General features: G+C 47.5%; 1 protein-coding gene across 3 annotated transcripts; it reads left to right on the top strand.

Annotated features, from left to right (window-relative positions):
* The first annotated feature begins 583 nt into the window (after positions 1-583).
* EIF3D (eukaryotic translation initiation factor 3 subunit D) lies at positions 584-10,936 on the top strand. 3 transcript variants are annotated; one of them, XM_073325137.1, is made up of 15 exons: positions 584-718; positions 1,763-1,896; positions 2,325-2,370; positions 2,796-2,932; positions 3,034-3,119; positions 3,605-3,677; positions 3,875-3,990; positions 4,214-4,346; positions 5,096-5,243; positions 5,489-5,619; positions 6,581-6,666; positions 6,986-7,115; positions 7,585-7,727; positions 9,385-9,665; positions 10,780-10,936. In XM_073325137.1, the coding sequence occupies exons 2-15, from the start codon at positions 1,774-1,776 to the stop codon at positions 10,791-10,793; spliced, it is 1,647 nt and encodes a 548-aa protein (XP_073181238.1). In that variant the 5' UTR covers positions 584-718; positions 1,763-1,773; the 3' UTR covers positions 10,794-10,936. The 3 variants fall into 3 exon arrangements, with proteins under 3 accessions (XP_073181238.1, XP_073181245.1, XP_073181254.1); XM_073325144.1 differs by having other exon boundaries at positions 585-718; positions 3,878-3,990; XM_073325153.1 differs by lacking the exons at positions 584-718; positions 1,763-1,896 and adding an exon at positions 2,495-2,695 and having other exon boundaries at positions 2,334-2,370.
* The last annotated feature ends 4,198 nt before the right edge of the window (positions 10,937-15,134 follow it).

The raw sequence follows: 15,134 nt of genomic DNA, 5'->3' as shown, positions 1-15,134 counted from the left end.
TTTTCTTCGGACGAGGCTCTCCGTCTCTCCCGCCCCCCTGTAGAGCCCAGGGCAGACAGGGGCCACGGGGAAGGGTTTTCACGCTGAGCAATGCCCTGCAGCAACAACGCATACGGGGGGCAAGGCCTAGCTCTGAGACACAAGGATGTGGTGGTGCCGCCAGACTTATGGGTCCCATCCTAGGGGCTTCGATCAGGCCCTCGCCCCAACAGCTCGGGGCCTAGCTGAGCCTTCCAAGGGCCCACGGCCGGGCGCAGCCTCAACCCGCTCGGCCCCACGGCAGCGCAGGACGAGCGGAAAGGAAGCAGTGCATTGTGGGACACTGGGGGATATGCTGGGCGCCGAGCGGGGCTCGGTGCACTGTGGGAAATTGAGGGACTGACTGCGCTCGCGCGCTCTCTCTCCCCGACTTGGAATCAGCCTCGGGACTAGGGTGGTCTTTCTAGCTCGCGGCGCTCTTTGACGTCCTACAATGACGCGTGTTCTTTTCGTTTACGACAGCCCGGGTGGACTTTTGTGCTTTACGGCAACACTTGTCTTCCCTCACCGAGCGGAAACGGAACAGCCCTGTCTGCTTTTACGACAGTTCGTCCGGGGGCGGGCGCGGCGTGATGACGTCTGTGACTGTGCGCGCGCCGCCCAAGCCCAGTCTTTCCGGCAGCCGGCAGCCCCCGGCCCGCGCGCATCTGCCTCCATCGAGACCCGCGGGCCCCCGCAGGTGAGGGGGGGGGGCGCGCGCGCGCGCGCGGGGCCCCGCGGCTCGGAGTCTGCCGGGCCCGGATCCGGCCTGGACACGGGATCCCCCGGCCCAGAGGCCGCCGCCCGCGGGGAGACCAGGCCTCGCCGGGCCTGCTGGGGCCTCGGCCCGCGCGGCGTCTGCCCTGGCTGGGACAGAGGCCCGGCCTCCCCGCTGGGCTGCTCGGCTGGACCCTGGCTGCCGGGCACGGCTCCCGCACACGCCGAGCCGGGCCCTGCCGCGCCGCCGAGCCGAGTGACCATGTGCGGAGCGGGGCTGCTGGCTCGCCGCTTCTCGCTAACCTGCGGGACTCGCTGCTGCAGGAACTAGCCGTGGCCCAGCATGTAGGCCCCGATCCTCGAAGGTTTAGGTGGTTAGCTCCCGCTGATTTGCTTGAGTGTTAGGTGCCTAAATACTTTTGAGGAACTGGGTCTTAGTGACACAGGATTAGACATTTCTGTGAATAAGGGTAGCTGCTTCTTTGACATTAGCTAGGACAATAAAGAACTATAAGGACAGCAGATCCCCAAGCATAAAGGCATAAAGTGGTCTCCAGCTGTGGTCAGAAAGAAACATCCATCAGGGAAAATAATTGTGCTATTATGCACAGTAAAGAGAGATATTAAACATTTTTTTCTGGGGCTTTTTATATTGTCATTGGCAGAGGCAGGTTACTTGACTATTGATTTTTTTTTTTATTTTTTATTTTTTTTGTCTAACAATTCAGTTGATAAGATTCTTACAAAGGAAAGTAATTATTACATTACATACGGACAATGCTGTCAGAGCTCCTGAGACTTTCACCTTTTCCTTGACCCCAGAAATTCTGGGCAATGACCCTGACCCTGGAAACTTTTCTGTGTGTGTGGCCTCAATAAAAATGGTGCTGCCTTCTCTTGTCTTTTGAATAGGCATCATTGCCCAGTCACTGTCAGATGAAGTTTCCCAGCAGCCTTATCTTCAGTCTTGTAGGGCTAAAATGTTCCTAACACTTGACCACCCCCATCCCCTTTTTTTTTTTTAAAGGATTTTACAAGATGGCTAAATTCATGACGCCTGTGATCCAGGACAACCCCTCAGGTTGGGGTCCATGTGCTGTTCCTGAGCAGTTCAAAGATATGCCATATCAGCCCTTCAGCAAAGGAGATCGTCTGGGAAAGGTACCTGTGCTAATGCTGCTAAATGAATCACTGGAGCAATCAGTTAATGCCCATGTATTCATCTGCGTGGCAATTCCTGTTAGCTGTTCTTGTCATATGGGCTGTCTGAGTCCTGTACTTTTCCCTACAGTGCCCCCACATGCACACTCACACATACCATTGGTGCTCCGCTACTTATAGCTTCCTTTTCCCATATTGCAGGTGCTGCAAGAAGTGGTATATGAACCATGACCTCTTGATAGTGTGTGTATGCAGAGCAGGGAGTTTGAAAGAATATTGATAGTTATAAGATGATTGTAAGGTAGGCTCTGGAACATAAAGCACTAATTTCTCTCAATGAGTGGCATCTGGATTAAGAGATTGTGGAGAGCGAGTTTAAAATGTTGGTTGACACACGCTCATCAACTTTTCCTCGTTTTTTTTATTAGGTTGCAGACTGGACAGGAGCCACTTATCAGGACAAAAGATACACAAGTAAGTGCTATTTTGGTGGCTGCTCTTGTCTGAGATACTTCACGTGAGGTTTCTTCTGTCATCATCGATGCTTCCTTCCCTCATCGCTGTCTTTAGTAGTGTCTATGAAACCTATGTCCTACAGATCTCCACCAAGTGAGAGAAGTTTCTTGAACTCAGAAGTGTGCCCTACCCTTGGAGAGAGGCACCTGGGGCTGTCTCCATCCTTAGGGGTTTCTCCTGGCTTTGAGCTTCCTTGTGAAAAGGAACTTGTCTGGGAGGATGGGGGACCCTCCCACAATGGACTGCTCTAAGAGAAAAGCCCTACCTCTGATTTCAAGCTCGGGTGAGCCAACAGACAGGGTAGGCGTGCTAACGCTGAGCTCTTCTCATGAGGCATGGTTTACAAACCAGCAGTAAGCTAATTTGGGTCATTGTGTCCTCAGATAAGTACTCATCGCAGTTTGGTGGGGGAAGCCAGTATGCGTATTTTCATGAGGAGGATGAGACCAGCTTCCAGCTTGTGGACACAGCACGTACACAGAAGACGGCATACCAAAGGAATCGTATGAGATTTGCACAGGTATCTTGCACATTTCCTGAACCCTTTCTGAAACAGTGGAATTGCTGTAAAGATATCATTTATAACCTGAACATCCCTTCCCTTCTCTTCCTCATTCTCAGAGGAACCTTCGGCGAGACAAGGACCGCCGGAACATGCTTCAGTTCAACATGCAGACCCTGCCTAAGAGCGCCAAACAGAAGGAGAGGTGAGGGCCCCAAACCTGAACTCTCTGCTGGTATTGGATCTCTGATCAGGTGTCTAGGTTTGCTAACTGGCTTCTGTCAATTGAGTTTTTGTAACAAAAACCCAAGACTTCCAAGACAGGTCTTTTGCTAGGCTCTGCTGTGGTTTGAAGTAATGGTTTCATGTGATGATTGTGGAACCAACAGGGTTTTCTAAGCCAAACTCAGGAAAATAAATTACTGTTGTAAAAGCAGCATGTGCACCTTCTAAGAGCTGTAGTGCAATCTTCAAAGGCTGGGTTGTCCAACTGCTGTTGCCATTTTCAAAGAGTCATTGAGAGCATACAGTGCCTCAGCCTGCTGTGGGGTCCAGTAGTTCAGCAGATGCTCTGAGTGGCTTGGGACTTGAGAGCCCAGTGGTTTCAGCAGTGACTTGTGAAGATGGGAGTGCTGGGGACACGCTGATGGAACTGTGTCTCATGAGGTTGTCACATTCCTCTATTTACAGAGACCGTCTACGTCTACAAAAGAAATTTCAGAAGCAGTTTGGAGTGAGGCAGAAATGGGACCAAAAATCACAGGTAAAGTAACTGATTTTTAACTGTGCTGTTTGATCAGTTCCTCTGGCTGCTCTTATTATACAGACTTCAGTGTACCCTGTTCCCTGTGGTAGCATTCCTCTAACACCCTCCTCCTGCTGCTGTGCTCACACGAATCCTGATGTGCTGTGTCTCTTCCTTTCTTTCTTTGTCCATATGCCCTTCCTCTGGCCACACAGCAGAAGCCTCGCGACTCCTCTGTTGAAGTTCGCAGTGACTGGGAGGTGAAGGAGGAGATGGATTTCCCTCGGCTGATGAAGATGCGCTATCTGGAGGTGTCAGAGCCACAGGACATGTGAGTTCAAGACAACTGAGGCCCCTGTGGGTATTTATTTTGACATAATCTGTGTGTGGAAAGGGATGGGTACTGGCTTGTGATCTAGTTTTATGAAGTTCCTTTTGGGGGAGGTGCACAAAGTCAGTAGAAATACTCTTGCCAATCACTGTGGCTCCCTGGCACTCTGAGATGGGGTTATTTGTGCTGGTGTCTCATGACTACTTACTCGTTATGTCTGCAGAGAGTGCTGTGGCGCCTTGGAATATTATGACAAAGCCTTTGACCGCATTACCACAAGGAATGAAAAGTCCTTGCGGAGCATCAAGCGCATCTTTCACACTGTCACCACTACTGATGACCCAGTCATTCGCAAGGTATTATTGTCCTTCCTGCCCATCAGCTCACAAGATACACTAGTATGTATATTACTGTGTGGTATTTTTTGGACCGTGCGGTTCCCTGTCTGTCCTAAGCCAAGGGGTCCAAGATGGTCCTGCTTCCTGGAGTGAGAAGAGATTAACAGAAATATCCCAGGACCCTGCTCTTTAGACAGTAGAAATTTGTGATCTCCATACCAAAGGGAATGGTATTGGCCAAGGCAGAACTGATTAACACATGGATAGATATCAGCCAAAGGAAAGCCCTATTGTGGATGGGCAGATAGGCAGACCTACAGGCAAGAAGGATGAAGGAGAAGAGAAATGTCAGGGTCACAGATCTGATTCCCAAGATTTCTGGTCTTGAGAGGAAAGGATAATTCTTAGTGTTGCTGAAGTCAGGGACAGAGGATGAAGAACTTATTCTCTTCCTTGCAGATGCAGATATCCCTTCTCTGTTATAAGTTCTGTCTTTTTTCCCCAACTTGTTGGGGCATTTTCAGGGCTGGATTTTCTGGGCAGCATTTGGCTGACCAACTTGTTGAATGAGTTCAGGTAGGATCAGTGGCATTTGACACGTTTGTGTCCAGATGTCATTGGTGTGCGTCAGAGTCTTGTATCAGCCCAGCCTCCAGAGTCTAGAAGAAGGGAATCAGCGTCTGGTTTGCTAAGGCTGCAGTTTACTTTTGGGTGGTGGGGAGAAGAATGTATGCTGTCTTCACTCACATTCTTCCCTCTGTCTGCAGCTGGCGAAGACCCAGGGAAATGTGTTTGCCACAGACGCCATCCTGGCCACACTGATGAGCTGTACTCGCTCTGTGTATTCCTGGGATATCATTGTCCAGAGAGTTGGATCCAAGCTCTTCTTTGACAAGAGGGACAATTCTGACTTCGGTGAGGAGGTTGCTAGGATCAAGGTTGGGCAAGGGAACAAATTACAGCTTTCTGCATTTAGTGTTCCTTGTCCCCTTGAAGTCAATATTACCTCTCAAGTGTCCACACTGTGTCTGAAACAACCCAACAGCTGCACTACTTGCATGTGCTTTGAACAGATTTGGTGCACAGTATGAGGCTTGAGTGCCCTTTTCAGAGGGGTAACTATCCTCCTGATGATCGTTTGAACTTGACTCTTTTCCCAGACCTGCTGACAGTGAGCGAAACTGCTAATGAACCACCACAGGACGAGGGCAACTCCTTTAATTCACCTCGCAACCTGGCCATGGAAGCAACCTACATCAACCACAACTTCTCCCAGCAATGTCTGAGAATGGTAAGAGGCAAGTGGGCTTAGCAAGGCCTGTCACGCAGACAGTACTGTGGAAGACTGAGTCTGCAGGTCTGGAACTTACTATTAATATCGGTGCTGGAGCAGCCTCTTATTAGAGCGACAGGCACCTCTATTTGCAGTGTTACTTTACATATAAATCATTCCAGTTCTGGATGTGTGGATTAACTTTGTGCAGGTGGGGGGGTTTGTAGAGAGAACACCCCTCTTCTTCTTCATGGAGCATTCCATAAAGAGGAAATCCCACCCCATCACTGAACCAGTCAGGATTGTGACAGCACTGAGGCAAATTAAAAGGCTCTGTGGAATGCTGGATGCTGATTGGCTGAGGGAAAGAGACTTTAGTTCCAAGGGCAGATGGAAGGTGAGTGGCTGCTGGTGATGTGGACATATTGGAGAAAGTCCAGAGAAGAGCCACAAAAATGATTAATAGGTCACATTTTTCAGACCATAAGGAAAGATGGGGGGGGTGGAATGGATTTGTTTAGTCTGGAAAAGAGAGAACTGACAGGGGACAAAGTTTTCAAGTACATAACAGGTTGTTATAAAAAGGAAGGTGATAAATTGTTCTCCTTCACCACAGAAGACAGTACAAGAAGTAGTGGGCTTAAATTGCAGCAAGGAAGATTTAAGGTTAGACGTTAAGAATAACTTCCTGTCAGGGTAGTTAAGCACTGCAACAAATTACTTAAGGAGGTTGTGGAATCTCCGTCATTGGGGGTTTTTAAGAACAGGTTAGACAAACACCTGTCAGGGATAGTCTAATCTAGATAATACTTAGTACTGCCTCAGAGCAGGGGACTGGACTAGGTGACCTATTGAGGTCCCTTCTGGTCCTACATTTCTATGATTTTATTATTCATATCTATGATTGTGTTTCTGATTAGCTGCCTTAATTCTCTCAAGTTGTTGGGCTTCTCGTGATCTGTCCTGGCTTTCTCTGCAGGGGAAGGAAAAATACAAGTTTCCCAACCCAAACCCATTTGTGGAGGATGACATGGATAAGAACGAAGTGGCCTCTGTTGCGTACCGGTGTGTTGTTTGCTTCAAGCATGTGTATAGGTTTGGGGAGGGAGGTTCAGAAGGGGGTGGAGTGTGACTTCTATTAACAGCTTGCTAGTGGTAGTGTGACTAAAGCTTTATTTCCCAGGGGCATTGCCACACTGTGATGTGAGAGATTCTGGGACTTATGCTTCAGGGTGGTATCTCTCACCTTCATACTGGGTTTGAAAGGAGCGGGGTGAAATCCTCACTGTGGGCCGATAGGGGAGGAAGGGTCTGGCTTTTGTGACTGCTTAAGTGGATCCAGGAGCGGGGGTGGAAAATAACACAGCAGATTCTTTGCTTGCAGGTACCGAAGGTGGAAACTGGGAGATGACATAGACCTGATTGTCCGCTGTGAACACGACGGAGTGATGACAGGAGCTGGCGGAGAAGTATCATTCATCAACATCAAAACACTGAACGAATGGGATTCCAGGGTGAGGAAGAACCAGATACCAAACTTCTCTAGGTCCTCCATTGCTGTCTGATGTACCAGGTACAGCAGGCAAGACGTGAGACAAGCCTCTTGCGTCACCCCATGTGTCTGTTATGTCATTACATCCCATCAGAAAACAGTGACTGCGGAGGACCATCAGTGCCAGCTAAACTGACTCCGTGTCTCCCAAGTGCTGGGTAGTCTGTTTGAACCCTCTTCCAGGCTCCTGCATTTCATGTGATAGCCAGTCCGATGGAGCTCTCCCTTGACTTTTTTCCCCGGCCAGCACCCTGTATACTGGCCAGTACGTATCACTCCCTCCAGAATCAAGGAGTCCTTTTAAGCCTCCCATCTCTTCTCTGCATAGTATAATTGGGTAGCTCGCAGGTGATCCCTATATGTTCTCATCATAGTTGCAGAGATAATTACACCCATGGCTTGTTGACTGTCAGTTTGACCTCTCTTTTCAGCATTGCAATGGAGTGGACTGGCGTCAGAAGCTAGATTCTCAGAGAGGAGCTGTGATTGCCACCGAGCTGAAAAACAACAGTTACAAATTAGCCCGTTGGACGTGTTGTGCACTGCTGGCTGGATCGGAGTATCTTAAACTTGGGTGAGACCAATATAGGATTTGTCTGTCAAGTACCTTCTGAATGCTTTTGCTGTCGTGTGGTGGTATATATGTATGGGAGAGCTGGTTTTAGGAGCAGAATTCCCTCCCATTTTTATTCCGTTTGGCAAACCAAAACCTACTTTTGAATATATTTTAGCATTGGTGACTGGGGCAGAATGGGGTACAATGCAGACTGTTGTTTGAGGCAAGCTGCTTCCCCACAATGTCCTGCTGACTGACCACCTGTACATGTGACAGTGGAGTTCATTCTCCATGGCCCATTCAGTTCTTGGCTTGTCTGCTGAACATAGGACATAATTATAGTGGTTAATGTGGTGACCCGTTTAGATCTTGACTGAGACTCCTGGCACATCGTCGAGAGATGTATTGGCGGGGGATCTGTGACTTGAACCTGGCAACTTAAAAGTGAATGGCCCTATGTCCCATTACTGATCTCCTGAGCAATCCACTCCTGATATTAGCCTCTCCTTCTTCCAGTCCCCAAAGCACCTTAGCCAAGTGGCTTTTTCCTTGTTTATTTCAAAATGTTGGCACAGAGTTGATGCAGTTCTCTTAATTGGAACCCCCCTCTGCTGGCCAGCCGACCTAGTCAGTTGCACAACAGAAGCTTTGGGTGCTGGTTTGTACCATGTATATTTCTCTTTCATTGACATTTTAAATCAACTTTGTTGCTGCGACACACTTTCTCGAACACTTTTTTCATCTCTGGTGACTGGGTGTTTAAAATAAGATGCTTGATATTTCAAATCTAGCTTCTTTGCCATCTCTCTGGTTTCAGTCCACTTGATGTGATGTGCAGCTGCCTCAGACTAATTTGTTGTTTGAATCAGAACTCCCTGCTAAGGACTCTATTGTTAAATCTCTGTCTTTCCTGTTTGTGGGACCTGGGAATCATCTCCTTTATCACCTCTTTTGTTTTGGACGATGGAAGTGTAGTTCCTGCTCTCTTTGGCTTAGCAACCCTATCCGTTTTACTCTGGCCTGGTCTACATTACGGAGTTAGATTGACATAAGGCATCTTATGACCTAACTCTGTAAGCATCTACATTACAATGTAGCTCCCAGTGATGTAAATCCACCACTATGTCAACTTAATAACTCTACCTCCGTGACAGGTGTAGTAGTTAGGGTGACATAGTGTCCATGCAGACACTGCGTTACTTACGTTGCCTCACCTGGGACTCACACCTGGAGCCCCCCTGCTGCCGGGGACTGACAGCCCAAGCTGTGAGCCTCGGCGGCAGGGGGGCTCCAAGCTGTGAGCCTGCGGGGCGGCGGGACTCCAGTCATCAGTGCCCCACACAGTTAAGTCAATGGAAGCACTCCTGATGAGGGGACACACTGCTGACAGAAGGACTTTTGTGTTTTGTGAAACACTGCTTTAATTACTGCAGTGGCTGTACACTGACTTGACTTAATTTGGTAGTGTAGACAAGCCCTCAGTTACTGTCTGAGACACAGGATTGGCTCCCAAGAAGGGAGTCCTGTCCATTTTCCCCTTTGAAGTGGGGGGTGTTGATTCCTGCAGCTCAGCCCAGAAGTTAAAATCTAAGTGATCACCTCATTTTGGTGACTTCCCTATGAAGTCTGGGCTGGGGCATTGAATTTCCTGACCTTTTTTGCCTTTCCTCCCCAGGTACGTGTCCCGTTACCACGTAAAGGACTCTGCACGCCACGTGATCTTGGGCACACAGCAGTTCAAGCCGAATGAGTTTGCCAGCCAGATTAACCTGAGTATGGAGAACGCATGGGGCATCCTGCGCTGTGTCATTGATGTCTGCATGAAACTAGATGAGGGCAAATACCTCATCCTCAAAGACCCCAACAAGCAAGTGATCCGGGTTTACAGTCTCCCTGATGGCACCTTCAGCTCCGATGAGGAGGATGATGATGAAGAGGAGGAGGAGGAAGAGGAAGGTCTGTAGAATGCTCAGTGGCGCTGGTGCTCAGTGACTGAGGCCTGAGAGAAAGGGGGTAATGTAACTGGGGGATTAGATCTCAGAATTTCCAAGCTGCCTATCAAGGTGAGAGGTGGTGTGTGGAGAGTACGGTCACTGTGGATCTTTCGATCAGTGGTGAAAGCAGAGTAAACCTGTTAACTACTCCCAGAGACTGGAAGACTAATGAAATAAATACAAAGGAATCTAGAGAGATCTAAAAACATGAGAAAAGAGTTGCAACGAGTCTCACATGCGGGGAGGGGCGGGGATTAATTCATCTGAGAGGAAAACATATTCTGAAACCCTGAGTAGAAGGGGGAGTAACTTGGAAAGGAAAGCTCAGCTCAGTAATACTGTGACATTGGGGGGGGGGGGGGTGGTAGGGACTGATTTCAGCACAAATGGCAGGTGCTCAGTGCTACTGAGAATCAAGCCACTATCATGACATTTAGATAAAGAGGAGCAAATCCAAAGTGAGACATTAAAAATGAGCGGCTAGACCAATTAAGCTAATGAGTCCATTTCAAATGGATGACTGGAAAGTGAGTGTGGGTGCACTAGTCATGCAGACTGGGATACTTTCTACAATGAAGGAAAATCCTGGGGCAAGTGCTGGCTCGCCTCCCCACTACCTGAAACAATCCCTGATCCCTGGCATGTGCCCCTCATGTTCTATCTCCACTGTGGGAGGCAAGCCGACTTGAAGCTCATGTTCATGGGATGTTAAAAAGGTGTGAATGCTGTTTTAAGCTCTTCGTAGACTTGGGCAGATCTGTTGGACTTGGATCTGTTCACTATTTGAAGGTTTTCTGAACAGTCATAATACCTAAAGACTTTTTTTTAATTAAATTTTTTAAGATTCTCAAGTGAATCACGCAGCAACAAAAATAATTTGTAGCAATTTATGTGGTCGTGTTGTTTTGTTGTAGATGTGGCCCTAATGAACAGTCTTGTACTGGGTGAAAAGGGCAGGCAAGATTGCGCCATGAAGAGTAAAAGATATTTTGTTGTTGTTGTTGTGGCATTTTCTCAGGGGATGGGGTGTCTGCTGCTTCACATTGTCCCACCACAACCTCTTTTCTCTCTTTCAGAGGAAGAGAGCTAAACCCTGTGGTCAGGGAGCAGGGGCTTCAGTGACCAAACGCTCGTCCCACCCCTGTGTTGTTGTGGGTGGAATCTTAGCTGAACCTTTGCACCGTGCTCATTTACAAGTTTAATTAACAGAATAAAGAGTTTTGTTCTGTTTAATGAGTTTGTTGTTCATTGTCTTATGGATAAATATACTGTACACCGAAACCTACCTTACAAATGTGGTGTGAAAAGAAACCCTGGGAGGAAAGCAGCTGTTGAAATGGCAGGTGAGCTGTTGTAATAAAGTATGCTGCTTTACAAAAAGTTTACCACCTCCAACTATTTTGTATGTCTTCTCTGCCACCATTTTGTGCTAATGTTTTCCTGCTTCACCCAGTTGGGAAGAGGTAAGTATTCTTCTCTACTGCAGTAAAGGAAATAGAGGTTAAACAGTTTTTCCTCTTCTCCCGGGTACAATGAGTGGTGATATCAGAGACCTCAGTGCATCTGAAATATGTGTAATTATTGGTATCCCTTTCTGACTGACAGCACGCTGGTATAGAGCCACAATGAGTATTAGCTCCTCTGACAGCTTGTAGTTTGGAACATCAAAAAGTGCCCTAGGTTGGGGTTTCTCCCATGAAGGAATTCCCAATCAAGCTAATGTAGATGTCTCAGTTCTGCAGAGGGGGGTGGTACTAATAGTTTTGGCAGGCTGAACTGGTTGGATGAGGGTACTGCAGGGTTTTCTCTATCCCACCAAAAAGAAAAGGAGGACTTGTGGCACCTTAGAGACTAACACATGTATCTGAGCATAAGCTTTTGTGAGCTACAGCTGTAGCTCACGAAAGCTTATGCTCAGATAAGTTTGTTAGTCTCTAAGGTGCCACAAGTACTCCTTTTCTTTTTGCGAATACAGACTACCACGGCTGCTACTCTGAAATCTATCCCACCAGTTTCCCTGTGGCCTTATGTCTTATCTGGTGCAGGGGAAAGAACATGCTAATCTTCAGATTGTAAGTGTAGAAAATGAGGAGTGGTTTCAGAGTGGTAGCTGTGTTAGTCTGTATCAGCAAAAACAACTAGGAGTCCTTGTGGCACCTTAGAGACTAACAGATGTATTTATTTGAACTAAGACCTACTTCATCAGATGCCTGGAGTGAAAAATACAGTAAGCAGCATAAATATTACAGCACATGAAAAGATGGGAGTTGCCTTACCAAGTGTGGGGTCCGTGCTTATGAGGCCAATTCAATTAAGGTGGAACTGGCCTATTCTCAACAGTTGACAAGAAGAGGTGAATATCAAGAGAGGGAAAATTATTTTTGTAGTGCTAAGGAGGCCAGTGCAATCAAGGTGGACATCACCCATTTCCAAATGTTGACAAGAAGATGTATCAGCAGAGGGAAAATTACTTTTCGTAGTGATCCATCCACTCCCAGTCTTTATTCAGGCCTAATTTGATGGTGTCCAGTTTGTAGATTAATTCCAGTTCTGCAGTTTGTTTTTGAAGTTTTTTTTGTTGAAGAATTGCCACTTAAGTCCGTTATTGAGTGTCCAGGGAGATTGAAGTGCTCTCCTACTGGTTTTTGAATGTTACAATTCTTGACGTCTGATTTGTGTCCATTATTTTGCATAGAGGCTGTTCGTTTTGGCCAATGTACATGGCAGAGAGGCATTGCTAGCACATGATGACATATCACATTGGTAGATATTGCAGGTGAATAAGCCCCTGATGGTGTGGCTGCTGTGGTTAGGTCCATGATGAGGACAGGCTACTGTCAATAGGTTGCTACTCCCCTGCCTCCTAATGCACTGGTGTATTAGTGGAGGGAGGTACTAAATACCATTTCATTAGCACTTTTGATTCCAAAGTGCTTTTCAATTTAATATATAGCACTCATTTTGCCTGCCACAGAGGCCTAACTCTCTCTGCTATTCAATACTGCCACCCTTTTAATAATGCAATGTATTACCAGTCCTACCTTGATCAGTGTGGCTACAGCTATAGTGGAACCTCCTACGGCAAACTACTTCCCCTGAATTTGCTACCAGGTGTGTATACAGTATTTCCTTTGCTTTAGATCATATAGATGGAACGCTAGTCTGCTCTTCTCTCCCTGCACCAATCTCTTCCAGCAAGAATTACTTCTCAGAATCCTGCAAAGGGATTTCACACAGGCCTGGAATTCAGCTCCCTTCCAGATGCATCAGGCTGTGCCCCCTCTCCATGAGCCATCCTAGACTCCTCTTCTTCCTGGAAAGAAGCATTTGCCCCCTTAGTCTTATTGGGTGGGGGGCAGTGCTATGCAAAGGCCTGTACTATCAATTGTCCAAGGTATCAAAAGTCCAGCTCTCCCTGTTACATACAATTGTTTCCAAGTCAGCAAAAGTTGGACACAAATAGACTAGTACAACCTGGCTTGTTTACATTAAAAGAACTGCGATAAGGGGTCAAGTTGAGGTCATATGAGAATGAGCAAAGTCTAGAAATTAGAGAAAACATTTATAGTTTAATCACTGATGTGTTTTGATTGGTTAGTGGTAATGGGAGGAGGTTACCACTCTTTTGACATTGTTTATTTGGGATTCAGTAAATGAGAGCAAGCAGGGGGAATGCAAGTACTGGAAGGAGTAAGCTTTCTGACTGTAGATTCCATTGCCTCTTAGCTTCACCATCACATCATGGGGCTTTCTGGATCTTGAGGTACTTCCAAACTGGGCCAGAGAGTGGGACCTAGATAACATGACTTCCCCCACACACTTTGGTTAGAGCTAAATCCCAAACAACACCTTGAATGTGAGACACATGGGATCCTGATATCACCCCCACCCTCATATCATATTCCTTACCCACTTGATTTCTTCTCTTTCTCAGCCTTCTTCTGTCTAAAGAGAGTCTGGCTTAGGCAGTGGAGGCAATTCCATCTTTTGCAACACTGTTGCAACCCTATGACTAGAAAGGCAACTCAAAGCAATGCCTTAAAAGCCAGTCTCACCATTGTTGATGACACTGTGCTGTGCCTGTGTTTCTGCAGCAGTGAGGTTGCAAGTGAAAGTTGGCACCAGAGACAGAAGCTGCATTCCCTTATTTGTGCTGCTATTCTCCCCATTTGTGCTGTGGTCTTATTTTGTCTTAAAGGAAACAGGATCAGACTTCAGCAACAGCTCCAGCCCATCTCAACTCTTTTCCATTTCCCCAGAAAGGACACTTATTACCATGTCAAAAAAGCAAACAGGATGTTAGGAATCATTAAAAAGGGGATAGAGAATATCTTATTGCCCTTATATAAATGCATGGTACACCCACATCTTGAATATTGCTTACAGATGTGGTCTCCTCCTCTCAGAAAAGATATACTGGCATTAGAAAAGGTTCAGAGAAGGGCAACTAAAATGATTAGGGAACAGGTCCCATATGAGGAGAGATTAAAGAGGCTAGGACTTTTCAGCTTGGAAAAGAGGAGACTGGGGGATATGATAGAGGTATATAAAATCATGAGTGGCGTGGAGAAAGTGAATAAGGAAAAGTTATTTACTTGTTCTCAGAACAGAAGAACTAGGGGCCACCAGGTTTAAAACAAATAAAAGGAAGTTGTTCTACACACAGTGCACAGTCAACCTGTGGAACTCCTTGCCTGAGGAGGCTAGGACTATAACAGGGTTTAAAAGAACTAGATAAATTCATGGAGGTTAAGTCCATCAATGGCTATTAGCCAGGATGGGTAAGGAATGGTTCTAGCCTCTGTGTGTCAGAGGGTGGAGATGGATGGCAGGCAAGAGATCAGTTGATCATTACTTGTTAGGATCACTCCCACTGGGGCACCTGGCATTGGCCACTTTCGGCAGACAGGATACTGGGCTAGATGGACCTTTGGTCTGACCCAGTATGGCCGTTCTTATGTCTAACACCAGCTAGAGGTAGGTTCACCCGTACAGTGGCATGTACAGTAGAGATACTGCACAGCCAGCTTGCAGAGATACAAAGAGCAGTGCAGACCGTGAAGCGCAGCTTAGGAGAGTAGAGTGCCCTGCACACCTGAACCCCAGGGTATATACCCTAAATGGCTCTCTGCACCCCCACGCTGTGCCTCCCAGGGCTTTAGTGCCTCCCCTGCCGGAGCCTTTCCCCGCCCGCGGTCGCTGCACTCCACAGCAACGAGCGTGGGCCCCGGAGCCTGCCGGTCTCTGCGGCCGGTAGCTGCAGTGGTGGTGCCGGGACTCCCCCGTGCGGGGGGGGGGGGAGCCTGTCAGATGAGGGGGTTTCCCGTCACCACACTGGGTGGTGGCAGCGAAAGGCCCTGAGAACTGCAGCTGTTTTAGGGGAAAGGTCATGGGGGGCTGGCCCAGCCCTGTGACAGAAACCCAAGGTGTC

This window comes from Lepidochelys kempii, chromosome 1, assembly GCF_965140265.1.
Source record: "Lepidochelys kempii isolate rLepKem1 chromosome 1, rLepKem1.hap2, whole genome shotgun sequence".
In the NCBI taxonomy this organism is placed as follows: domain Eukaryota; kingdom Metazoa; phylum Chordata; order Testudines; family Cheloniidae; genus Lepidochelys; species Lepidochelys kempii.
The sequence above is the reverse complement of the archived record's forward strand: the minus strand, read 5'-3'. Positions and strand labels throughout refer to the sequence as shown.

What these genes read in the sequence shown, in the direction of transcription:
- EIF3D (XM_073325137.1), top strand. Translation starts at nt 1,774, where the DNA reads ATGGCTAAATTCATGACGCCTGTGATCCAGGACAACCCCTCAGGTTGG. An exon ending in GTGGCCTCTGTTGCGTACCG is followed by an intron (nt 6,667 to 6,985) that starts GTGTGTTGTTTG and finishes CTTTGCTTGCAG; the next exon opens with GTACCGAAGGTGGAAACTGG. An exon ending in TCGGAGTATCTTAAACTTGG is followed by an intron (nt 7,728 to 9,384) that starts GTGAGACCAATA and finishes TTTCCTCCCCAG; the next exon opens with GTACGTGTCCCGTTACCACG.